Source organism: Cataglyphis hispanica, chromosome 21, assembly GCF_021464435.1.
Source record: "Cataglyphis hispanica isolate Lineage 1 chromosome 21, ULB_Chis1_1.0, whole genome shotgun sequence".
Taxonomy (NCBI): Eukaryota; Metazoa; Arthropoda; class Insecta; order Hymenoptera; family Formicidae; genus Cataglyphis; species Cataglyphis hispanica.
The window spans coordinates 2,286,467-2,314,239 of record NC_065974.1 but is presented as its reverse complement, the minus strand read 5'-3'; the positions used below and the strand labels follow the sequence as shown (position 1 = coordinate 2,314,239).

At 28.9% G+C, this 27,773-nt stretch overlaps 1 protein-coding gene across 3 annotated transcripts in view; it reads left to right on the top strand.

Moving 5' to 3' along the window:
- LOC126857309 (disheveled-associated activator of morphogenesis 1) overlaps positions 1-27,773 on the top strand; it is a 35,264-nt gene extending 7,491 nt beyond the window's left edge. The window contains exons 1-13 of one of the 3 annotated variants that reach the window (XM_050606606.1): positions 9,056-9,378; positions 9,745-9,984; positions 15,335-15,442; positions 20,365-20,673; positions 21,207-21,431; positions 21,659-22,256; positions 22,333-22,607; positions 22,881-23,213; positions 23,458-23,933; positions 24,419-24,855; positions 25,101-25,228; positions 25,443-25,613; positions 25,745-27,773. In XM_050606606.1, coding sequence (XP_050462563.1) covers positions 9,841-9,984; positions 15,335-15,442; positions 20,365-20,673; positions 21,207-21,431; positions 21,659-22,256; positions 22,333-22,607; positions 22,881-23,213; positions 23,458-23,933; positions 24,419-24,855; positions 25,101-25,228; positions 25,443-25,613; positions 25,745-26,011 — 3,471 coding nt within the window. In that variant the 5' untranslated portion in view covers positions 9,056-9,378; positions 9,745-9,840 and the 3' untranslated portion in view covers positions 26,012-27,773. Of the gene's footprint in view, positions 1-9,055; positions 9,985-15,334; positions 15,443-20,364; positions 20,674-21,206; positions 21,432-21,658; positions 22,257-22,332; positions 22,608-22,880; positions 23,214-23,457; positions 23,934-24,418; positions 24,856-25,100; positions 25,229-25,442; positions 25,614-25,744 lie in introns of those variants that run through there. The other 2 variants (XM_050606607.1, XM_050606608.1) reach the window with 2 other exon arrangements.

Below are 27,773 nucleotides of genomic sequence, written 5' to 3'. Positions count from 1 at the left end.
ATTAAATTTTAATTCCTCTGTTTTATAATTATTAATTATTTTTACTAGTAAACATAATTATTAATATTGCACAAAAAAGTTATTTATTAATAAAAAAAGTTAATTATTAATTACAGTTGCTTGCATTATATATACTAGCTATACAATCTTTCTTGCAATTATATTCTATATATTACATAATTGGCAATTATATAATTATTTTCTAATTGCAAAAGAATATAAGTGTAAGCTTTCCGCATCGAAGAATATTTATTACGGCGGAAACTTATTAGTGCAAAATATGGAATTATCAGTACATCTTGTAGCACGCTAATGGCGCTAACACGCACGTGCCACGCGATATGCTACACTGCTAATAGCATCTGCCAAAAGTTTTTTCATCCCAGACCAAAAGCGCGTTATGTGCGTGCATATGTTTTATGAATTTTTATTTGCACGATTTTTCCCGAGATTTGTGCATACATTTCGTAGGTTTAAATTATGGCTATATGCATTCGGACGGAATTTTTTAATCTTATTTTATTTTATTTTATTTTTTTTTTTTAAGCAAACGCGGAAGTGTAAATCGACTCAATAATAAGTAACTGGGTTTTGTCCGATTCTCTCTCCATTTTCGTCACAATTTGGGTCGAGCTCAAATATAGAAAATCTTGGGAATGTATTAATGCGGCAGAAGCAATCGAATGACGCGAAGAAACGGGATAGTTACAAGTCATGTAGTGAATATCAAATGCATTTGAACGCTTGCCAAAACTTTTGGATCGCATTGTCAGAGCAAATTTGCAAGGAGCGGAAAAAGATCGGTTTTTAACTTATAGCTGTTATAATAATGTTTTGATCTCCATGAAGTATAAAAATACTCTACTATTGTCTTGAAGTATAGAATGATTTATTGGGACATATTTAACTAATCATAACATTGATCTGAATCTCAAAAATTTACATTTTCCCGAGAAAAAATAACTTTATGTAATTATATAAGATCATATATAATAATATCCGAAATTTGACGCGATATAATCTTATATCTTTATATAATCATATTCGACCATATCTGTTTTCATATGTAATCAGATCTAGCCGAAAATTATATAATATCATATCATTAAATTTCGGATATTATTATAAATAACTAGACTATATCGTCAAAATTCATATTTAATTATATATGGCCAGATTATATATCGCGCCAAATTTCGGATTTGATTATATATATGATCTTATATAATTACACAAGTACATTTTTTTTCAAATATTCATTTTTTTTGCACAATTAATTTATAATTTTTAGCATTTTATTATTCCGTAAATTCAACGACACAAATGTATCAAAGAAAAAAATCAATTTGATTCAAATATATTTGTGCAACAATATTTTATAAAATTTTACTTGAAAAAAAAAAGAATGAAACATATTATAGTAGATATTTTAATTCTATTTTTTTAAATAAATATTTAATTTTAATTTGCATCAATCTTCTCAATTGTTATAAAAAAAATATTAATAAAATCTCTAAATATCTACATATATGTTATGTCTTCATGTACATATAATATATACAAATGTATATTTGCATTATTAGTTATGTTGTGTATGAATTAGCTATCAAAAATTGTTTAAAAAAATGATGGAAACTCAGATCATTTATACTGGCACCGAACAGATTAATATAATAATAGAATGGACTTTTTTAGATCAGCTGGGATAAGTGGAATAATCAGAGCATCAATTGATTTGATAACGCGAATAATTTAATCTGATGCGAGAAAAAGAGTTTTACGAGATCTCTAGGTGTGGTATAAATGCATTCATATTTCTCATATGCCGTACTAGGTTAGTGGGACCAGCTATTTTACGATTCTTGTTGTACTAAGCTCCGCCAATCTAGGCAAGCGATTTTTTCCGGCGCTCTTGCTGCATTCCGATTGCGATTTGACTCTGAAAACTTTATGCATGTAGGCGCGCTACTTCTCGTGAGAGTATTTGCAGTTTTTTTACCGCACTAATTGAGAAGCAATAAGCCGCGATGGCCGATCAGAACGAATGCTGATAAGCGATCAGCTGCAAATTTGTCACAGTCATGCGAACCAATATATATTATCTTTATTGACAAGCCCACTACGATAATAAATTGATGTTTTGTCGGCTGTTCTAGAAGTCGTAAATGTAGAGCTCGTTCGTTACACTTAGGAGTGCTTTTGGCATACTTCTATGATGATAAGGAGACTGCACATTCTACATTTGTAAGCCTGAAGGAGATATCTAAACTCGCATGAAATGATCGAGTTGCGCAATAGATCTAGGCAATGGGAGAAGTGTCACACGAGGAGTAGTGTATATATAATATGTATAGAAAAAAATAGAGAAAAGTATTAACATAAGAAAACAAAATTTTAAATTTAAATTTACAAACAATTCAAAATATGAAGATATATATATATATACGCATTCAACTTATCGTATTAATTTACCTTAAATAAAGTATTCATTTTGTATAAATATAAATGTCAAATTTTAATTTTTTTACGTTAAATATATAGATTAAAAAAAATATAAATACTTTGCCAGAAATTATACAATTAATTTTAAATAAAAATTTATTATAAAAATTTAATGTTATGTAAATAAAAAACTATGAGATTCTCTATATGCATATAAGATCATCTTTATACTATTATTTTTGTATAAAAACTTCTCTATAAAATATACAATTTTTCTATGAAAAAGAGCACAATACTAGAAAAAGAAACTATTCATATGATAGGCAAATAATTAGAGTTAAATCTCTGTATAAATATCTTGACAAATTTTAAAAAAGATATCAGGATAAGCTGCTTAAAGCGGCTCAAATATTCATGACAAATGTGCAATTATTTACATGCCATGAAATCATAATTAGTCGCCTTCTTTATATGCTTGGTCGCATGCCAGCTCCTCTCCATGTTTAGCGAATTAAAATGCGTCCCATATCGTCCCATATCGGACCAGCACCGTTAACATGTGTGCGCGTGTGTCTATCTATAAAATTTATTCTAAAACGCATCTCTCGGGTTAGTATGTCACGATTTGTCGTCCGATGTATGCAAAGCATGTTCTGGGAAGGTCATAGCTTCTCTGATAGATAGCTTTTTTTTTCTTAATCGAAGCATTAACAGATTATTAACTATTTAATATTTTAAATAAAAAACATAATAAGCAATATTTAAATAAGCAAAATTTAAATCAATAATATTTTAAAAACCATGAATTTTAGACATTCTAATTTATAATTTTATAACGTGTCAATTAATAATCAGGAGATTTTAATATATAAAATTTTTGAATATAAAACTTTGGAATATATTGTTTAATATATAAAAATATTGTTAAACTAAATATAAAATGTAAAAATATATAATATATTGAATATATAGGGTGATTTATTTCACCGTAATATTTCGGCGAGTAAATGTATGCACTATACAAGTAAAAAATGTTATTTGAAGTTTTTTCAGTGAATTTTTAAGTAACGTATTAAAATGCAATGTTATTATGATTTTGCATAACATTGTCATGGTCACATAAAGATCACCATAAAATTTTTAAATGCAGATTCATTTTTGATAGCATATTTTTATAGCTTCTTCCTTTTTAAAATACTGTAATAATTTTTTTTCTAATAAGTCTTTATACGAGGCTTGAAAGTTATAGTGCCGCTGGCATTAGCATCACGTAAGGTGTACCACGTGGAGGTTGCATAGTCAGATAGAACGTCATATTATAAGAGATAAAATAGTCTCACACACATTAAAAATTATGCAAATTAAAAAAAATTTTCTGATTTTTTTAAAATTATGTTTTTTTTTTGCAAACAAAGTTTAATGTAAAGAACAATTTATTTTACATTTTTGATTTATTTATTCCTTTAATAATTAAATATAATATATGTAATTTATTAGTTTTATAATCAACGATTCATATTTTGTTTATTGTGATTACAAGTGCTAAATGAACAGCTTGTTTTTACAAGAAAAATAGAAAAGTAAGATGTCTAACAGTATGTACTTTACATACATTATACACATATACACCTCAATCTTCAAAGCCTATATGTTCCTAAAAACACCAGCATTCGTTCCGGACTCGTTAGATCCTTATAAATATCGTAGTTAAAAAGTGCAAAAGTGTGTAACGCGAAAAGAAATGGTCGAGGTCGTTTTTGTTATATGATTAGGAAACGGTATAATACGAACGAGAAAGGAATGGCAAAGTAATCCATGAATGAACTTACGCAGCTGCGAACTTACCCACGCTGAATACTAGACGAGCCACCGGTGTCATAGGCGGATTCTATTCTATAGGAGTCGCGTTAGAATTATATATATATATATATATATATATATATATATATATATATATATATGTAATGATGCTTAACGGGACATGAAGTATAAGCGGCTAATATTCCAGAAATGGCATGTGAATTTCTAAATAGTCTTCGTTGACACTATAGGAAAAAATAAGTTAGAAAGAAGCGTTAAAATTGAACTCATACGCAAATATTTGACAAAACGCTCATAAAGAAACGCGTGCGTGAAATTTATATGTTCATTAATATAAATTGATCATATAATCTAATTACTACACTAATATTTATTACATTTCACCTAAAAATTGTTTATCGGGTTACTTAAAACTGTATTTAATTTGAATGAGCCTGAATAAGCCATTTAGATTAACTGAAACTGATCGCAGTTTGATTAGAATGCTCTTGAATATTTCCACTACTTTCTAATAAGATCTACGCATCCATTCATAACCAACCTACATTAACATTCTGTCAAAGACATGATGATGATAGATCGTCCGGTTACGTGTCGGGGACGTACTAAAGTCGAAAGCGAGACAGAGAGGACGATATACCGCTGCGACGGAAGGGACAGGAAGATACTGCATAACGGGTCTTCCTCAGTAGGTCGATACATGCAATAGTTGACATCAATTAAGACGCCGCGGAAAATGCATTTATACATGTACATTCCATCCTCTATATAATGTCTGATGTTGTTTTCCCACCCACGATGAAAGACCACCCACCGAAAAATAACGCGTTAAAAAGAAAAAGGGAAAAGAGGCGGTCGTGATAAAGAAAAAAGATAAATCTCATCAACTTGCACCTCACGATTCACTTTCTTTTTTATATATATTGTAGAAGATACATTCCTAAGTAATACACGCTTTGAATTATGTGACATTTCTCTCTCTCTCTCTCTCTCTCTCTCTTTCTCTCTTGGTTCTTGAGATATGCGATTTTAAAATATCATAATTTTTGCACATCAATTTTCATTTATTCTTGTATTATCTTTTCTGTATATTTATATTTTTTCGTTTACATTTGCTTATTGTGCGCTGTCAGTACGCTGTTCAGAATCATTGTTTTGTTTAAATAAAACTAAGTATATAGTTTAAAACACAGTTATTGATCTTTCATAAATCATTGACAGACGGCTTCTTGAATTGCACGCAACGCTGTAGCATTCTATGCTTTTACTAGAATTGACAAATTGTCGTTATATATAAATAATGATGTCGATACGAACGTTAAACTTGCAAATCACCAGTGAAACATGTCACGAGCAGACAAACTCGCGATAGCCATTGCCGAGCGAATAGATTACGAGAACTCGTAATTACTTATTACGCATCCTTAAAATTCTTTTTACATTTGTGTAATTTCCGAAGTATTTAATTACATAAATATATAAATAAGCAAATCAATGCGTAGTCAATTAGCTTCAGCACCTATAGCATATTATTGCAATGTAAAATTGAAATTGCATTTTATAGACTGATATATAACTGATAATATCAGAGAGAGGATACCTGTACATGAACAAATAAATAAAAACTGCAAAATAAAGTTTTTTAATGCAAAGTTTTATTTCTTTAGATAATCGATCTTTTTATATCAAAATGAAATATCTTTACAAATCATTTCAGTTATCGACCGTGTTAATTGATATATCTAGATACTAATGATGTATCTAGATCTCTATAAAAAGAGGTACATCTTTTATATATAAAAGACATGCTTGAGATTGTTTTTTGTAAAAGATGCATGAAATTCGCATCTCATTCTCATGTTAAATCCATTCCAGAGATATGATAAAAAAGTCCCGCGTATTCCTGCGGAAGTTTCTCTAATTTGTTTTCACCGGCAATGTATGCCAAGTAACATTAATGCTGAGTGCCCATTAAAACATTATATACATTCTCGTGATAAAGCAAGTAAGCAAACCAATGCAATCGATTAGCTTTAACATAGCGAACAGTGCCTCGTGAGTGTCTCTGAGTATCCCATTCGAACGAGAAGCAAAGGTATGCGATAAAGAACTAAATGCCAGCGACATGACAATTCAATCTTGTGTACTATGTACATAATAAAAAAAAAATAGACATCATTAATAACGATAAAAAGTTATAGTTTATTTTTTTAAATATATTCCGAAAATTTTAGATATTTTCAAATATATTCAACAGCTACTTATATTAAAAAAGTCAACCAAAATTTTTTTCCAAGAAATTTTTTAATTATAAATAAATTTTTTAATTATAAATAAATACTAATATAATGTATATAAATTTATATTTATATTAAATTAAATAAAATAATGAAATTAAATTAAATTAATAACACGATTAAATAAAATAATATATTGAAATATTAGTTTTTTTGATAATTATATGCGTAATGGATTATACCTAAAGAAACATAAATTTTCCAAGACTGTGTTAGTCAAAAAATCAGTCAATTAGAGATTAGTAGGAATATAATCAGAATGTAATTATAATAGAAGTTCAAGGAAAGAGAGATATAAAATATGTTGAACGTTTTAAAAATAAAGTACTAGTAGCTGAGATCGGTGTAGAAAAATTCTCAAGCACCGGATAGATATTTGTTGGACCAGCGAGAAGATTTTTCTAAATAAGAATATCCTTGGCAAAGCTCATGTTATCATTTGCATTTGGTTGACTCACATTAATCCGATTGCATGGACTCTCACAGTCGTTAATAATCCTGAAGATACGATTATCACAATAGAACATCTTCAAGGTAGAAGTACATCTGGCGAAAGAGATGGCAATAAACTTTCATCTTGCTTCTCCACCATGCAGAAGGAATGGCGTAGAGAAGGGGAAAAAAATTCTGATGATCATGCGTTTTATTTTTCCCGCTGAAAAACCAGTCGTTGTGCATCAGCGACGACGAGACAAGAGTGTAGTTTGCCAGCAAGGCTGTTGCCGCGGGGCAAGCAAGGACGAACTTTTTGTTGTGCGTCATACCAATGATGACAACAACGCGGTTTCGGGTTTGAAGATCTAAGATTCACGCAAATCCGTTTCCCATGCCACGTACATGCAGCGAATAACACGCGAGTCAGTTAGCTGCGATTCTAATTTCTCAATTTTGCCTCTATCAAGTTCGGCTAGCATTGAACTCATTGCTTTATACTAAACTGTAGGATTTTAATTTCTAGCTAAAAATTTGAAAAATGAAATTTTTTTGGATATATAGATAGTAGATTTATAGATATTTTTATTAAAAATTGCGCTTTTTATGCAATTATATCACACTTTTGACAATAATGTAAATTTTGAATAGCCTCTTTTAATAATAAATTAAAATTATAATCTGCAAAAGTGAGATTTAAAAAATTGATATATATCCGTTTTTCAAATAATTAATAATGTCCTTTATTATAATGAGATTTTTTCCACGATTTTGTTGATGTGAGCAATAAAGAGAAAAAATTATAATCTATTAATATAAAAAATCTTGTGTCTTTTATGATTAATTAATAAGTTTGATGTGATGTTAAAATTATTATAGGCAATCAAATTGCCTCCTATCGCACTAAATTCGGCAATCGAACAAAATTTATTTCATAGCTTTCACATGTTTTACGATGTGTTCAACATAGAAAATGTATAGCAAGTTCTTTTGTAAATGTATAGCAAGCTCTTATCGCAGATCTATAAGATGAGGGTACAGTCAATAATTGAATATAGGCACAGTTATAATAATTATTTTTTTTAAAGCCAAGTGTATGACATGTTTATTATTTTATTTATAATATATGCAAAAACAAGAATTTTTTAAAGACTTTTTACTTTGAGGACTCATTAAATTTTGATAGATATATATTATTGTGTATTAATATATGGCATATTAATATTATGTATATATTTTCTACCTTAAGCTATATATTTATTTAAAAAAAAAACGCCACACGTAAATAATAATTAAAACATACTTGCAAAAATTATACTTTATACATATATGCAATATTATTTACAAGTATATTTAACAATAGACAGATTAGATTAAATCTATAATTTAATATCATAGGTCATAAGTAATAATTGTGTATTAAAACAAAAATTTATATTTAAAAAAATTATATTATTATATTCACATACAAAACAAATCATATGGACATTTTTCCATAACAGTTTTTTTTGAGTAAACTTAAAATGACCTAAACAAAGTAATATAACATAAAATAAAGATATATCATTAATAATCCAGCGCACTTTCTTTCTGTCTCTATTCATTTATAACTAGTGATAACGATAGAAAGTTATTTAATCACAAAAGAGTCGGAATTTTCGCATATCTTATGTTTTCATTAATGTTACACGTAAAAGAAAGTGTCCGAAACGAGGTGATATTTCGAGAGCAAATTTTTGTGCGTATCGTACTTCGACTCTCCTTTGCGCTTATCACTCGCCGGCCAATGTGGCTCCCATCTATTCTAAGATAATATCTGTCTCATCTAAATTCGAAGCTTGTAAAGAATGGGGATCGCGCCGATGATATTCTCCGGTTTCACCATCAGGTCCGCGCCGATCAAAGTATTCGTGACGAAGAATCCTAGCGCGCAAGTAGGCCCCCCTTCTTTCCAGAGCCCAGTCGGGGGACTTCTATGTGCACCTGTGCAGGTTAAGAGGTGTTGTGTTTTCACCTGGCAGTTCAACCTACAATCGCGAGCAAGAACGTTTCGCAGCCGAGATCGTCCGCTGATCTTGATCGAAACAGAGAAGAAAATTCGGGCGTTGCAATTCGGGCTTTTTCGATCAAATTTTCGTTTATCTATTGTATTTTTATCGGACTCTTCAATAATTATAAGCAAGCGCAAAATATTTTTTTGAGTGAAAAAATTTACATTGGCAATGTTGTGATGCGTTAAACGTTTAATTTTGTTTTAATGAAGATTCAATTCAGTTTCGTTAGAAATGAATGAAGAGATTCAATGAGAGAAACTACAAGAAAATCTTCTCTTTTCCGGGAAAAACAGTGAATTGACGAACAGGAAGGAAACAAGTCTTCTGAAAAAGCTAATATTGCTGGATTTTTTTTATTATAATTTAGAAATAAATTGTATTATAAAAGCAGACATCAAAGTAATCAATAAACTGATCAATAAGTTAATCAATAAATTGATCGATAGATTGATATGATAAAAATGATGATAGATTTTATAATATGACAATAAATATAATAATAAAAATTTATTGCAATTACTACTTATTGTAAAACAAAATCTAGAATTTTATTTCCAAAAATAATTTGAGATTGACTGCAATATTTAACTCTGCAAGTATTTAGGAAAAACCACAAATATTTTATCCGCTCAAAAGGACTACATATGTATAAAAAAAGAGATCTTAAACGTCACGTATAATTTCCATGATCTTTACAGAATGAAGCATTAAAATATTATAAATGCGCTATAAGCTTTATTCTGGGACACGATGTAACTTCACTGTACTTATCGACAAATACTGGTAATCCTCGCATGCTAAGCGAGCAACTTTCGAACGAATACTCGGCACAAGACATTTCAGTTCGCGGTTTGAAAGGGCAAACGTTTGAAGAAGAGTCTAATCGACGAAAATTCAAGATGGACACTATGCTGGAGAAAATGGGAAAGCTGAATCTGGTAATGTGTATAATTTAAATATTAGGCTGCATATTATATGCGTCATTAGCTTCATCATAGACGCAACTGTCATTTCTAAATTGCGATAAAAGAATCGAATATTGCGCAATTATAAAAACAGGCAAAGTACCGTTTACTTTATGATTACGATTTACTACACACCTATCTTTATGCTATCTATTTTAGAGAGAGAGAGAGAGAGAGAGAGAGAGAGAAAGAGAGAGACAGCACAAGAGAAAACGTTTGGCATCACTTAATTTAAAGAAAAAATAGAATATTTTTGAACTGTCAATGTGCTGAGTTTTGAAAAGTTAAAAGTTGCAGTGAATAATAATTTTTTAATTAATTTAAAAAATTAACGGATATTAACATAAATAATTATATTAATATAAAGTCTAAAATAGGTATTAATATAAAATCGATTTATATATTAGACATACAATTACATTTTACTTTGATATATTTCTATTCTGCAATTTTTATTTTTAATATTATGATTCAATTATTAATTAACACATATAAACTATGGGAAACACTTTAAAAAAAAAAAAAAAAAGAAAGAGAGAGTGAAAGAGAAAATAACAGTAGCTAATGAGAAAGTTATTTTTATTGGTGATAGAAGATTCAATACCCATTTTTATGACAGCTGATAGATCGATTAATCAATGATTCAATTGATGTCGATAAGGGGGAAGGGCGCGTTAAAGTTTCACTCAAATATCTTTGGTGAGAGTACACTCATAAAGAAGAGAGAGGAAAAAGACGAGATCAGAGCTGACAAGGAGAAAGAGACAAACGTGGTATGAAATAGAAAGGGATAATGTGCGGTAATTTAGCTTATTTTTCATTGTTCATTGTTACAAGTGTTTCACTATAGATGAATTTATTAGCATGCAAATATTGAGAATACGTAATCACAATACGTGCAATCTCTTGTAAACCTAGGCAACTGTTTTGTATGTATTTTAATTACACGCGAAGAAACTTGTTTTTTTTTTATGTTTATCTATATTACAGATTTTTTGATAAGATTAATTTTTGCTCAGATAAGCTTAATCTCTTTAACCTCTTAAGCGCCGAATTTTTATAAGTCGAGTTTTAAAAAATCTTAGCTTTTTGTAAAAAATATTTAATATTCAAAAAGCTTCAATATATATATGTATATGTTATTTATAAATGGTTTATTAAGAGACTCACAAATATATAAAAATTTTTAATATTAATAATATAATAAATATTATAAAAATATTTAATATTCAAATAGCTTCAATATATATGCATATGTTATTATATAAATGGTCTGTTAAGAGACTCACAAGTATATAAAAATTAAATACTTTAAAATGATACACTTTGCTCGACTTGTAATTAGCCACGGAATCATAATAAATAGCATTTATTGTATGATATAGATATTTAGAAGAGTAATGTTATACTTTGTGTACTTAGAAAAATATTAATTTATATGCTGAATACATTTCGCATATTTTATCCATAGAAGATGCTTATGTCGTGATGCTTTCGTCATAGTTGAAAGTATGGTGTCATAATACACTGCTCCATAATTATTCAAGTGAATTGACCTAATTGCGAGGAGGCATTTATTTCGATCATAATTCGCAAGATCAATGCATATATTGATGTATTACAGATTGGCTCTTCACAAAATTATACAAAATTAAATTAATTTCAAAATTGTTTAAATTTGTTTTTCGATATAATTAAGGATAAATTTAAAAGTTAAAAATATTTCTTTGTAAACTATGGAATAAATCTAGCACGTTGCGCTGCTTCCAAGTGTCACGAAATAGCCATAAATAAATCGTATATTAATTACGACTGATGCGCGCGATTATTTGATCCAAATGATGCACGCGTCATTAAAATGATATCTGCGAGATCAAAACGCTTGCTTGCGCCGCGAAACACAATAATTATAGCATGTAATTATATCGCGGCAGTGAATAATGAGTTTATTACGTTCAAGTATGTTATTATTATGCCTCTTTTTGCAGCATATATCTAACACACTTCCCTTTACGCTAATTTAATATTATTTTTGTAACCAAGTATTTCAAGATATGTATCATTGCAGGAATTGAGTTAATAAAACATGCATTGATTTACACGATTTATCTAAATGCTAGCTAATCAGATTTAATTAGATAAGCAGTTTCTGTCAGCACTTTCAAAGAAAATTAACTGATTATATAATACAAGTTATATTTATATTATTAAAAGGAAACATTGAAATGATGTAAATATACTGAATTTTTGATGAAAATAAAATTAGTAATTTGATATTAAAATTTTATAATAATTTATGACAAATTATATTTGATAATAAATAAAGAACTAGAGGTATATAATTAATTTGTATTTAATGCGGTAAATTGATGACTCTCGCATCGGAAAAAAGATTGCATTATTTTCAACCTGACAATAATAAATATTTTTATAATAATAATATCAAAAAATCTTTTTATTCTGCTCTTCATCAATGCTCTTCTTTTTTTTCTTTCTTTCTCTGAGTTATTAAAGATGTAAAAGATCGAATAAAATTGCCTTGTTTTTAAGATATAGTGCTTTTTTCATATGTTTACAATTGTCTTAAACTGATAACATGATGACAGTTGGGAATCATGACGCACGTAAGTTCGCGTATCCCTGTATTTTTTACGAGGAAGTAATTTAAAGAGATGGATTAGAGACCGTAAAGCTATGGAAAGTATGCTTACAAGTCCGTGACTCGCTTCCGTCGTTGTGTACTCGCTTCCGGTAAACGCCGTTACAACGAAATTTGCATTAAAAATAATAACTTCTTCGATTCTCCAAAGATTCAGATATATGTAGATAGGTTTATATATATATATATATATATATATATATATATATATATATATATATGGCACTATGAGCGTGTGCGAAGAAAAAACTATCGATATTAAAAAATATTTTACGTAAAGAATGTCTTGAAGTGAAAAGTATATTTCTGATATTAATTTGTAATTTTACAAGAGTTCTGATTTCTCATTTTTTTCAGCTTTTAAAATATAAGAGAAAATTATATTATAAGAGGTCGATTTATTATATAGGTCAATTAGCTGCAATATGAGTTTCACAATATTGCGGTAAGAAGCTTATCATAAAAAGAAGATAAGAGTACAGTTCCCAATTGAAACATTTATACAAAATAAGTTGCAAGATAATATACTAAAATCTTCAGACATTATTATGTTCGTTTTTTTTTTATTGTTGTAATTAAGTTGCATTAAATGAACAAAAAGCATTTCATTCATTCTCACACGTTGTATGTATTTTGAAAATCATGTGTCACAGACCGAAGAAGTATCGTGCGCGTTTACATAATCACGTACAGTGCTTTGATGTGTTCGACATTCTTGTTACACGAACCGCGATGTAACGGCTCGAGAAAGATTACTATTATTCACGAATAGAAATAACCGAGAGAAGTATACGTTAAGTTATCGATCATACATCGAGGAATATCTCATTGACAATTATGTATTTCGTAAAAAATCAATGTTGATAATATTGAGTGTTTTAATTAAATACTCTAAAGAAGTTTTATTTTAAGATCATTACACAATCAGGTTAAATTATATAAAATACAAAGAAATATTTCTAAAGTTTGAATTTTAAATTTTATTTTACTGCACAAATATATTTTTTGCATTTTCTATTTTTGCGCATATCTGTTTTTTTATAAATTTTGAAATTTAACTTTAAATGTTATCTTTTATCATGTTGCGAAACAAATATAAATAGAGAAAAATATATAGAGGCTAATGAAATTAAAGAGATATACGTCGCGTTCACATCACGTAAAAATAAATACTTCTAAAAGCGTTTTGTCTACTTATGTGACTGGCGATCAGCTGATTTCTGAGGACATCACAATGATATGCATAGTCACGCGATAACTGGCGCACGATAATTGACGTTGTTCTTTTTTCCTTCACGATAAGAATTTCAATGTGTAGAGATAAGGTAGAGTATTAGACGACAGAATCGACTAGTGGCTCAAGTTCTCGAGTTCCTATCTGCTTGTGTGAGCGAAACGGTTTTCTCTCCAAGGCACGCAAAAGTGAAAATCGCGGTTAATCGTAAAGACGATTACAATCGAAAACGCACCGGGGCCCCGGGCATCTGTCTCTTATCTGATTGTGTCGTGTAAAAAAAAACGATTTGACTGATCTTGAAAAGCCATGCCAACGTCGTCTTCTAATGTTGATGATATTGCGCCTTGCCCAAAACCTGAAAGTGGAAGGTGGCATTTTTTTCACGTAGGTGATCGAATCGAAAAGGAATTTTGATTGTTAGTAAATCGTTTTTGCTAAGTTCACTTAGAATCGATCACTGTAGATTGTTATATAATGATTAATCGTTACATTGTTAATTGAAAAAAAATATTTGATTATAAACTAACTCCGGTTTTAATTAAAATTTGAGTTTTTTATTATTATTAAAACATAATTTCTTATTAATTAGTATAGGGTATTTTATGTAAAGGATTACAAGTCCATAACTTTAAAAATATTTGTCGAATCAAAAATTATTGATGAGATAGTTTAATACTTTACGTGGGCCACTCTGTATACAGAGAGTAGAAAATCAAAAAATTATTTTATTTACATGATAGTCTTAAATATTCTAGTTTGTTTCATAAAATATATATATGTATATTATATAGATATTTTTTTGCGAAATAATATGCAATAGTAATCTTGCATTTTTTTTCCTATACATAATATTAAATCAGACTTATATTTTAAAAATTTTTGTTATTTTTCTCATTTTACGTAATATTCTTATATTGTAACTGTGTAGCGATAAAGCAGAACGTCCCATTTTTAAAACTACCGGAAGATGAAGCAACAATTGTTACGAAACTGTCGTCAAATGGACGGTTATTATTATGTTCCTACTACTTACTCTCGTTTTCTAATAATGTTTTGATATGTCATATGTTATATGACATATTGTATTATGTTACATGTTATAAGGACCGTAAAATCTGCAACCCAATTCTCAAAAATTCATCTCTTTTTTATCTATCTCTGTCATGTAACATAAAATTAAATATTTTTCATAGAAAAATATTTAAATTTATTTTAACGAGCTTTTTGTTGCAACTCAATAAAGTACTATTAGTTAGAACAATAAGCATTATGACGACAATAGTACTAGTGAATTTACTATAAATATGTATAAATATATTATTTTTACGCATTTATGTAAATTTTTAGGATCCTTTTACTGACATTTTTTGTATACGCGTTATGTAATTATATTGAATACTACATGAGAATAATTTTATGATTTGTAGAGGATTCCAAGCTGTCCTGTGAAAAGTTCACAGTCTTTAAAAGAGTTTGTTGGTCGCTGCCAGACTATGCCATCACGAGTGAAGAAATCGTTTTGCGGCTGCCTCCAGGTATGATTTTTGATTAATTTTGCATAAATAAATATAACCATTAATAGAATTTTAAAAAATGTTGACTAGATCGTTCTTTTTAGTCGCACACTTAATTTTATATAGATAATATATGAATTATTAAATTAAATTGATATTTACTATTTTGATATTTTCATTGTCATAGATATAATAATAATTTAAAATATTGTAACTGCTGTTGTGTGTTAAAAAAAGTCAAAAATAAAATATATGTATTGTTTGCATTAATTTTAACAATCTAAGAAAATGTGAACAAAAATGTAGGATTGATGATAAGGAAACTTTAAGGAAATATGTTTGAACAACCATATGTTGGAACAACTGTTATCAAATTTGTTATTTTAAAAAAAGGTTCTCAAAATATTAAGCATCAAGATAATTTTTTTTTGATAAATTGTGATTTATGATTGAATAATATTCAATAAATCAATTTAATATTCTTTATATTATTAAAATATAAAAATGTTGTCAATATTAATGATAAAATAATATTGATATGTTTTAATTATAGACACACATCTTCAAATTATTTTTTGACTTAAAATTAAAATTTTATTTTTTAATATATAAATTTGACATTAATTTCCAAAATCATGCTCTAATAAAATTATTATTATTGTTGTTATATAATATTATTATATATAATATATTATTAATATTATTATAAAGAATGTTTGATATGTACATAAGTTTTTAATTAAGCCTTCTTAATATTTATTTTTTCTTTTTCTCAAATATGCGAATACATGCATATCGAGTAAATATGTCGAGGCATTTCTCCGTCAAGCTAGATACATGTGTTAATTTGAAAGTCGACTGAAAGTGAAAAGGATTGAGTTATTAACTGTAACTCTCTCGATTCATCTCTTATGCGATTTACTATCATCAAATTAATGAGAAGTCTATATAAATATACTTATACCTGTTTAGATCTATTTTAAGTAAACGTGTTCTTATTCTGATCAATAGAATCTATTTTAAGAATACGTATCTTGTTAATCAATAGATTCCACACGTGAAAAGCATTTTATAACTCTATGCGCTTTATCTATTTTTATGAAAATAAAAAAAAATAATATTAACAAATAAAAATAAAATAAAAATATTATATTAATTTGATAATAAATTTTAATTTTATTTATACACTACAATTGCATATTTTTGTAAAAAAATCCTTTAACTATATTGAATGAAGATATAGTTTTGTTATAATATGTAAAACTTTCTTAGAGCTATTGTTATTCCTGATTATTCATTGCTATTAAAGCGTATTTCTCAATTAGAAATCGTGATTGTGTGTTTACATTCTCGATGGAAAAATTAATAGACAGAAATCTAACTATAACGTAAAAAAACTTCTCGTGCAAGTTGCTTTAGGCTATTGTGCATTGCACGTCATGCAAGTGCAAAATTTATGATCAAGATTGGACAACGTTGCAACAACTTTAAAGATTTCTCCGTGATACTCGCCAATTATCTTCATTTATCTGCAACCTAGTGAGATATGTTACTAGGAAATCCTTTCCGCATGCCAAGCACTGTGTCTTGACATCACCGACCTTTGTAAAAGTCGCACATGTCCTATTCTAGTTTTCAGATTGCTGCTTTCTTCCACTTGTGTATGTTTTTTTAAATACAGTAAATATCATCGTAATGTCGGGTAACCTTATTATAGCATTTCAAAGCCTTGTACAGTGCGTTATTATGAGATTCCATTATATATATACACATCTTTACAATAAAATTTAGAAGCTAATTATAGCCAAATTCATACAAAATTAAATAAAAAACAAAATTTTATTTTATATTTGCATTTTATAATTCATGAAATATTTTGGTAGTTTTTTAAAATACTTGACTTAATAGTATTAATAATTTTCAATATATTTTCAATATATTTGCAAATTGTATTATTTACAATATTAAACACGTATATATATAATTTTAATGATGTAATAATTTCGTAGAGAATAAATGCATTCTTAAAGGAAAAAGCAGCGGTGCAAAAAAAGTTCACAGCAAACTTAATTTAAATACTATTTCTTGTTTAATAAATAATATATTTTTGCAAAATATATATCATATGTAAAAAAAAAGGACAGCATTAACGGCGTTTTGCAGCGTCATGAGACCTGGCATGTCCCTCTCGTGCAAACACGAACATTCGAGGTCTTTGACATCGTGACCGCGATGGTCGATTGAGCCAAGAAAATCGGTATATACCGTTTCCTCCAGAAACATAACATAATCTACAAATGGTCAGCTTTGGTCGGTTCTGTGATCTGCAGATTTTATTATCTCAATTGATTTTTACTTTTTCGACGCCGCAAGAGGTTCTGGCTGAAGACCGACTATATTTTATTTGCGAATATAATCATATATCTAATACTCTTTAGGATTCTGTAGTCTTTTTTCTGATAAACCAAGGGCAAAACCAGTAAAATACTTAACTCGGAATAATAAAAAAAGAGGAGAGACAAAGATCGTTTCGTAAGGACATCCAGTTCTCTTTTCTGGGAACTAGTCAGGCGTGGTTAGTAAAGATAGAGATTCGGAAGTCGTATTTTGCTGATAATATCGTTTTTAAAATGTTGCACAGTTTTTACGAGTTTGTTTTCACACGCGATAGCAAGGGGAACTAAAAAGATCTAAAAGAGGAGTTAAAAGATCTTAAAAAAACAAATATATCGAGAAGAGAATAATTTTCACAAATATATAAGAAAAAGTAAAATATGATGATATTAATTTAATTTAAAGAGTAGGGAACAGGTTTGTTTAACACGTTTAATTGAAAATATTATTTGTCTATAAATAGACTGGAATATTATAAAACAAGACTTAAATGCATTTTATTTTATTAAAGTTAAAACACGCATCTAAAATATAACCAGATTGCTTAGAAACATTTTATAACACACTATATTGATAATCTTGACAAGATTACAAATAACTTTGGAAAAGGAAGGAGTAAAAAATAAAGCATAATCTCCTATAGTTACAATATGTTCTACGAAGTTCAGCAGCAGCATCCGCATTATTTCCTATTTATCGTCCATCTGTTTCATTTTACCAGCATGACAGCATAATTTTCGCGGAGGACAATAAAGACTTACGTACAACGCGCAACGATTAGATTAGCATCTGCAATGTGCCAAGTGAGTCTATTGTAAATTGCGATTTGCAACGCGTCTAACGGGATATAAAATATGAGCCTAATTGCAGTCTAATACCTATTGTAGTGCCACTGATTCATTTTATTACCTGACGGAACGTAGGAATATCATAGCACGTCTCATGTTAATATTTTATAATATTTTATAATATTTTATAATATTTTTTCACAATAACGAACTCTTCTCACTACAAAAACATATGCTGTAGCGTATCATTTTCTAGAATAAAAAAAATTTTTTATATTAAAGATTTTATAAACATATCAAAAATTAAAAAAGAAAGATTCCAAATATATATCTTTCTTTTTAATCAAAGTAAAAATTGTTTTACAAAAAAAAATCACAAAAATATATAAAGCAATGATATGAAATTATAAAGAAAAGTAATTATATTTAAATTATAGAAACTATAAATATTATATATGTATTTACTTTGTAAAGTTATATGAAATCTAACAAAGATATCAGTGTAAAAAAACCGCTAGATATAAATTTTTCTCTGCAGCTAAAATAACACAATACTTACATATAAAAATAAAATCTTTACAAAAATTAAACATTTCTGGTTTAAAAAAAGCAATTTTTTACAAAAATTCTTAAAAATATATTTTATTATTGAAAAAGAATATACTAAAACCATAAAAACAAGTATGCTTTTACAATTTTTATAAAAATAGAATTTTTTTTTATTAAAATAATTTTTTAACAAAATTGATAAATTAAAAAAGAGAGAAATATAAGTTAATGACATGAATTTTTCTTTTCTCTCACGTGCACGCTAGTTGAGTATCACGTTTGATTGTAGTTCCTCGTGTTGTAGCGGTCACGTGCGTGCAGGCGTCTGTCTCATATGAGGCGAAGAACACGCATGCAAAATCCTTATGAGAGAAACGTCGAACGATTCCGCCGAGCATATATGTAATATATGTCATGACAACCACGTAGAGATAATGTTTACAAAGAATAAACCCCAGAATCGACCCGAGTACGGGAATAAATAATTTTCTAGTCACGTGTGAAAGTACCTTAGGAATTCAGCGCTCCTGACCTTTGCTGCCGTTTCTTGTTGACTGCGAATAAAACGAAATGAGAACGACCGTAAAGTGAAATAAATTTTGAAAATTTAAACCGGTACAAATTTAATATGTGCATACACATACACATACACATACATATAAAATTAATATCTTGTATACTTATATATACCGTGGCCATAGAATCATAGACAACATTCTCTTATAAACGCGACAATAAAAAAATTCAAAAATTTATTACATATATTTGTACATAACACAATAAAATTAAGTGTTAGTTGCATATCCTCGATTGTAACTCTTTTTCATTCTCATAAACATTTAATCAAATTATAATCAAATTATAATCAAATTACTACAATAATTTATTCAATAGAAAAATATATGAAAAATTTCACAATTTTTATTATAGTTGAAAGTGAAATCTACACACAGCGCAAGGAACTGCGGCAACAGCAAGTTGCATTATTGATCGCGATGCTATCACGAAAGTCTGTACACACATATGTGCGCGTAACTAATTTTTTAAATATAATTTACGCAATATAAACACATATAATAGTATATATATATATATATATATATATATACAATATAAATCAGTTTGTATCTTTTTATGTTTATTGAGACAGTATTACATGTATGATCTGTAATAGCCAGGATGTAGAACTGATTCAATTGCTCTTTTTTGCAGGATGACGAGCCACCGGAAATCACGTATTGCGTTGTGGAACACACGGGTACGCTCACGCTACAAGCGATGACACCTACCTTGCCAATGCCGGCCGAGGAAGAGCTAAATAAAATGTTCCTCGAACTCGTCGACGAATTAGACTTAACCCAAGCCAATCGACAGGCGGTTTTAGCACTTCCGGCAAATAAAAAGTGGCAGATATATTGTTCTAGAAAAGGTAATGGTACGTTGGAGAACGGGGGCTTGCGGACAACTGATCTGAGCGGCGATCCCGAAGACTATATCAATAGATTGAAGACGATAGCAAGCGTAAGTGAACAAGATTGTTTAATAGAATGGATAATTAATTATTGACACATGATCATCTTTTTTCTAAAATGTATTCGACATTTTAGACTGCATTTAATGTTGTAATACAAAAAAAATTTAGTATACTAAATATATTAAAATTTTCTAACTCAAATTAAGATATAGTATTTAATAATACAATATCAATATTTGCAATAAACATTTGCAATAAATATTTTGTGATTCTTTTACAAATTTTATTTATTACAGTAATGATACAATTGCACTTTGCTTTAAAAGTTTTCTTACTAATGTGAATCAAGAATTAAAAAAAAATTGAACAAATTAATAAATCGCTAACTAGAATATAGTCTTCTAGAAATATGTATTTTTATGTTACGCGTATATAAATTCGCAATACTATTTAGACTATTTAGAGTTAATAATATTAATAATTTTTTTTCAGAAAATTATAAAAATTATATCGCAAATTTTTTCAAAATTTTATTTTTTAAATAATAATATATGATAAGCATATCGAATATTCTTTGCAGAGTCCTTTTCCAGAGGAAGATGAGGAGATATCGAATCAAATGCGTCAAGCCGAAGCTCTAAAGACTGCCTTGAGAACGCAGCCGCATAGTTTCGTTCTCAGATTTATAGAATTAGATGGTTTAAATGCTCTTTTACAAGTATTAGAAACCATGAATGCTGAGGCGGCCAATAGCAATCTCCATACCAGTGTCATAGGATGTTTAAAAGCTTTAATGAATAATTCGGTAAGTTCCGTTTTTACTAAGTTGTGTAATAAAATTTATTAATAATATGCATAAATTATATTGTCTTAAAAAAATCAAATAAACAACTTATTTAATTTTCTTATATCTTTTTAATAAAGATGTGCAAACTAATTGATTAATCTCTTATACTTCTAATTTCGTCGAAAGAAATTAAATGTTTACCGCTATTTCTTCTTCATTATATATAATTAATTTTTTTTTTCTAGAATGGTAGAGCGCATGTGTTGGCGCATCCAACGGCAATTAACACGATATCACAGTCGCTGGCGACTGAGAATATAAAGACAAAAATTTCTGTATTAGAGATCCTCGGCGCAGTTTGTTTAGTGCCCGGAGGTCACCGCAAGGTCCTAGAAGCTATGTTGCACTTCCAACAATATCATTCCGAGAGAACGCGCTTCCAATGTATAATTAATAATCTCGATAAAAACTTTGGCGCCTATAAGGACAATCTGTCCCTGAAGACGGCAATCATGTCATTTATTAATGCCGTGCTAAACTATGGGCCGGGTCAGGTGACATTAGAATTTAGACTGCACTTGAGATACGAGCTACTGATGCTGGGCATTCAGCCTATCATCGAGAAACTGAGAAGATATGAAAATGAGACACTCGATAGGCATCTTGATTTCTTTGAAATGGTACGAAATGAAGACGAGAAGGAACTTGCCAGGAAATTTGAGAAAGAGCATGTGGATACTAAGAGTGCTAGTGCCATGTTCGATCTTTTGCGACGAAAGCTCAGTCATACTGCTGCTTATCCTCATCTTCTTAGTTTGCTTGAACATTGTCTTTTATTGCCATGTAAGTTCTTGGATCAACAGATTGTGTCATGATAAGATATATAAAATATATCATAATGCTGCTTACTTTTTTTTAGTGGATTACGGTTCACATCCTCAACATTGGTTGTTGTTCGATCGAATCGTTCAGCAAATCGTTCTACAATCCGAAAGCAACGAGACAGGCTTGATAAGAAATCCTGATGTAGCTCCGATCGAAATAAATGTAAAAGAAATTGTCCATCTTCTCGCAAAAGAAGAGGAACTTGTAGCAGCAAGAAAAAAGGCAGAAGAGTTGGAGCGCGAAAATTTAGATATGTCCACAAGACTAGCTAAGAAAGAACAGGAATTAGATCTGAGAACTCAAGAGAAAGTACGATTTAAAATCAATATTGTTTTTAAAAATCAGACATAATCAATTCTTTATTTTTTTTTGAAAGTAGCAAAATTTTAATTATAAATATATATATATATATATATATGTTTTTCTAACTTATTTCAATTATTATAAAACTTCTTCAGTTTTTAATTATAATAATTTTTTATTGTAATAATTTAATTATAATAATTTTGTTAATTTGAACATATAATTAATGAAAATATTTTAGATTATATAACCATCGCTAAATTAATGTTTATTTTGTAGGAAGATATGGAGGCTAGTTTAGCAAGAATCAAAGAACGTCTCGAGAAAGAGACGTCGATGCACATAGAAACAAAACAAAAAATCTCTGAATTGCAAGATAATCTTGAGACATTGTCACGACAAATTAACAACGAGAAATCTGAAAGAAAGCGTCTAGAACAATTGGTAGCTTCGGGAAGTTTACCAGACGATGCAAAAGCTACTTTGAAAATTGTGGAAGATGAAGTACTTGAGAAGGTTGAGACAAAACCTACTCCACCGCCACCACCACCTCCTCCATTAGCACCACCACCCCCTCCTTGTTTAATGCCGATTGCTCCTCCACCAATGAAGGTTATTATTATATTATTTAAATTATTATAATTAATAATAATAAATAATATTAATAACTATATAAAAAACTATATATTATTAATAATAATTATATATATGTAAAATGTCATTAAACTAAACAATCAATTTTTTATATGTATTACGTAATGTAATATATCATACAATTAGATGCGTCGAAAAATATAATTAATAATTGCGGCTAATTAGATAATTTTATTTGCATAATTTAAATTAAATATTTCAGGTGGAGATAATAAAAAACGTTCCTCAGCCGAGTAATCCTTTGAAGTCATTTAACTGGTCGAAAATACCTGAGCAAAAATTGCAAGGCACAATATGGTCCGAGTTGGACGATACTAAACTTTATAATGTAATGGATCTCGAGTCCATCGACAAAATCTTTTGCGCATATCAAAAGAATGGTGTCTCCACGGAGGGCTCGATAGAAGACTTAAGGACACTAGGAAAAAATAAGAAAACGATGTCAGTGATCGATTCGAGAAGGGCACAAAACTGCACGATACTATTGTCGAAATTGAAGATGTCTGATAATGAAATCACTAGGACGATATTGTCAATGGATCAACAGAATATTTTGCATATCGATATGGTGGAGCAGTTGCTCAAATACATACCATCCTCGGAGGAGGCCGCCTCGTTAGATATCCATCAGAAAGAATTGCAGAACAGAGCTGACAATTTTTTGTATCAAATATCAAAGTGCGTTGCATTTTCAATGCTATTAACTTGAAATTAGTTTTAAATTATTAGACTGAAAAATATTGTAATGATTATTTTGAGCCATCTTGATTGGACTTTTAATTATTCATGAATTCGAATTTTGATAAATCTTGACATTAATTTACACCTCACGAATTACTTTCTTTTTGACATATATCATAGAAAATGCATTTTAAGTAATCACAATTATTGTACTTACTTTTATCATTTTTTTTTGTTATATCCTATTTATGTGTTTATTTTTTTTTTTATTTATATTTGCTCGTTATTATCAGTTACGATCAGTATTACTATTTGGTTTCGCTAAAAATTTCGAAATAAGTGCAGCATTCCTAGCCATTACTACTATAAAGATAAACTTATTTATTATATTTACTTAAACATCGAGATCAAGATTTACCCAAATTTTTTCATGTGCAAATCAATAAAACATGCATAAACAAAACATATATTTTTGTTTTTAGAGTGCCGCATTATGAGCAGAGATTGCGTTCTCTGCATTACAAAAAGAAATTTGCGGCTAGCATCGCGGAATTGACGCCGAGGATGCGAGCAGTTCTAGAAGCAAGTCGGCAAGTGGCCAGATCAAGAAGACTCAGAAAACTTTTGGAATTAGTCTTGGCGTTAGGAAATTACGTAAACCGCGGAAACGCGCGGGGTAACGCATGCGGCTTTCGATTGGCTTCTTTAAATCGTCTAGTTGACACAAAGTCTTCTTGCTCCAAGGGTACAACTTTGTTACATTATCTCGTGCAAATCCTCGAAGCTCGATTCAGAGAGGTCTTGGATATCGAAGAGGATATGCCGCATGTTAGGACAGCAGCTAGAGTCAGTATGGCTGACCTACAAAAGGAGGTCGCTAATCTCAAAAATGGACTGCAGGATGTTCAGAGAGAAATAGGTAATAAAAATTATATAATCGACTTTTGTAAATTAATTGGAATTTGAATAAAAAGAGACAAGTAATTGGAAATAATTTAAGAACTTCTTTACTTGCTCTTATTATTATTTATAAAATTTTTCTTTTCTCTGTATCTCTACAAAATTGGTAATAGTTTTTAACAAGCATGTGAGAATGTATGAAACAAGAAAATAGATGATTTTAATTATATTGTTTGTGCTATTTTTATTTTATTTATTTTTCAGAATTTCATCGAGGTCAATCTCAGGTACTTCAGGGTGATATGTTTTTACCAGCTATGAGGGACTTCCAGGCGCAAGCCACATGTAGATTAGCAGAGGCTGAAGACTTATTCCAAGACATGAAGACTAGAGTAAGAATATTTGTAATATCAATTATGATTATGGCAAACTTTTAGTTTCAGGGAAAATTTTTTGTCTCAATAATATGAAAATAACAAGTAATGTAAGTTATTTACTTAGTATATAACTGTAATATATCACGCGTTATAATGTTTTGTTGAATCTCTTTCTATATGACAATTATATAATTGTATTTAATAAAATAATCTTTCTTTATTGAAATAGTTTGATCGAGCAGTGAGATTATTTGGTGAGGATTCGGCTGGTGTTCAACCAGATGAATTCTTCGGCATTTTTGAAAATTTCCTGCAAGCTCTGGCTGAAGCGAGACAGGATGTAGAAAACATGAGAAAGAAGGTTGAAGAAGAGGAACGTAGAGCAAAACAGGAACAGGAAGTAAGCAATTCTATCTTGCAATTAATAAATATATATTCATATCGTTTATATTTAATTTATATTTAACACTTTATCTTACTCGCTATATAATTTCACAAAACTTTCTCGCGACATTAAAATTATTATTGCAGCTTCGAAAGAGAACAATAGAAAGGAAGAATTCGCGAGAAGGTATTTTAAACAGCATATCGCTGACCAAAAAGAACGAAGCAAACAGTAACGGTCAAAATGACAACAAGGGCGAATTCGATGACTTGATATCCGCTCTTCGAACTGGCGACGTATTCGGCGAAGATATTGCCAAATTCAAAAGATCAAAACGACGACCTGTTACACCCAGTGGTCAAGAAACACGCAGACATAGCACTCATAAGGAAGATTCTCGAGAACGCCATTAGAACCTCCATGAACCCTGAAAAAAGACTCGATAAATAAATCATTTTTTAACACATTCTCACCAAAATCTTTTGTTAAGAATTAATCGCATTTTGAAAACAAATTATGTAGGTAATCTATTATAATTATAAACACAAATAATGTTCCTCAATATCATTTACAAGTATGTATATCTCATTAATAATTTGATATCATTCGTAAAAGATATGTTGATTTACTAAAGCGTTTTTACACATGTAATTTCCAATCGTACATATAATACGGAAAGATACATAAAGGTTTGTCCAGCAAATTTTATGTAAAATTTGGTACATTAATATATTGAATACAGACATTTTTTATGCGAAAACTTTACACGACGAATTAAACACCATTACGAAAAACGCTTACAGGAATTTTATATTAATATTAAAAATATATTAATGTTATATAATATTCTTTACAAAATGCACATTATAAGGATTTGACAAATCGGACGAAATTTTTAATATTTATACATTTTTAGAAAAATTTTGCGCAAAAAATTAACCTTTAATATATAATACCTTTGCAAAATAAAAAATTAATTGGATGTAAAAATAACATCAACATTTCTGAAACAAACATTGCATTTATAAAAAGTTGAATGTATGATTATTAGTAGCATACTTTGAATATTTGCAATTATTATTAAAATTTTTTGATTAGAAAGATATTTTTAAATTACAAATTATGTGAAATTGATAAAATACGATTAATACAAATAATTTTGCAATGGAAAACAATACATAATTATATAACGGAATAATGCATATTGAATGAATATGCTTTTTTAAAGAAACATATACGTATAATTTTTTATTATTTTTTATAAAAGACATATCAATTGAAAGACATATAAATTGACAAAGGTGCTAATTTGGCTTGCAGATAAAATACTTGTAAACTAATACAATGTTTTATTAATATTGTATATTAATTACTCTAATAAATTATGCAAGGCAAATTTTACTTGGAATACAAGCTGCAATATATATTTTGTTAATTAAAATCAACAGCAATTAAGCATAATTAATTTCACAAAATCTTGCTAGCAATAGTAATCTAATATTAAAGCAAGACGAGACATTCATAAAGTTCCTGTCCATTGTTTGAATCAAAATAATGCAGCAAATCATCTGTAGCATATGTTTTAGTACTATACATTTTTTATTTTATTTATAAGAATCAATAATTTTATCTTGAACGAAAAAAATGCGATAAGAATAAGATAATTAACACCTCGTAAGAATACGTAAAATTTGTGGTGTTTAAACAATAAACAACATTGTTTATTCAGATCAAAAGGAATGATTTTTTATCCATTAAAATAATATCTACCGTTATTAATAAATACATAAAAGGCCTAGATAAGCAGTGAATATATAGCTAGTTAATTGCTCCCGGAAAACTAAAAGTCTGATTTTCTAAGTTAGAAAAATGATACGATTATTACAATTTAGACGAATAGAAAACTATATTATATCGGCTTTATGCCGCCATTAAAACTAGTTTTCGATGTGTAGAAAAAGGAAGTTATGAAAGGTGACTAGAAGAGTTTGCTGTATAGTAATCGATGTTTTGTAAGCTTTTGTACTTTTGTAAATATTCAATATATCGATGTTTTCGATGCTCGAAGCATAACCATTCTGCAGGAATCAATGTCCAATTAATATATTATATATCATCGATATCTTTCATGTATCTATATATAAAGAAATATACCAATTAAATGTAAAATCTTAA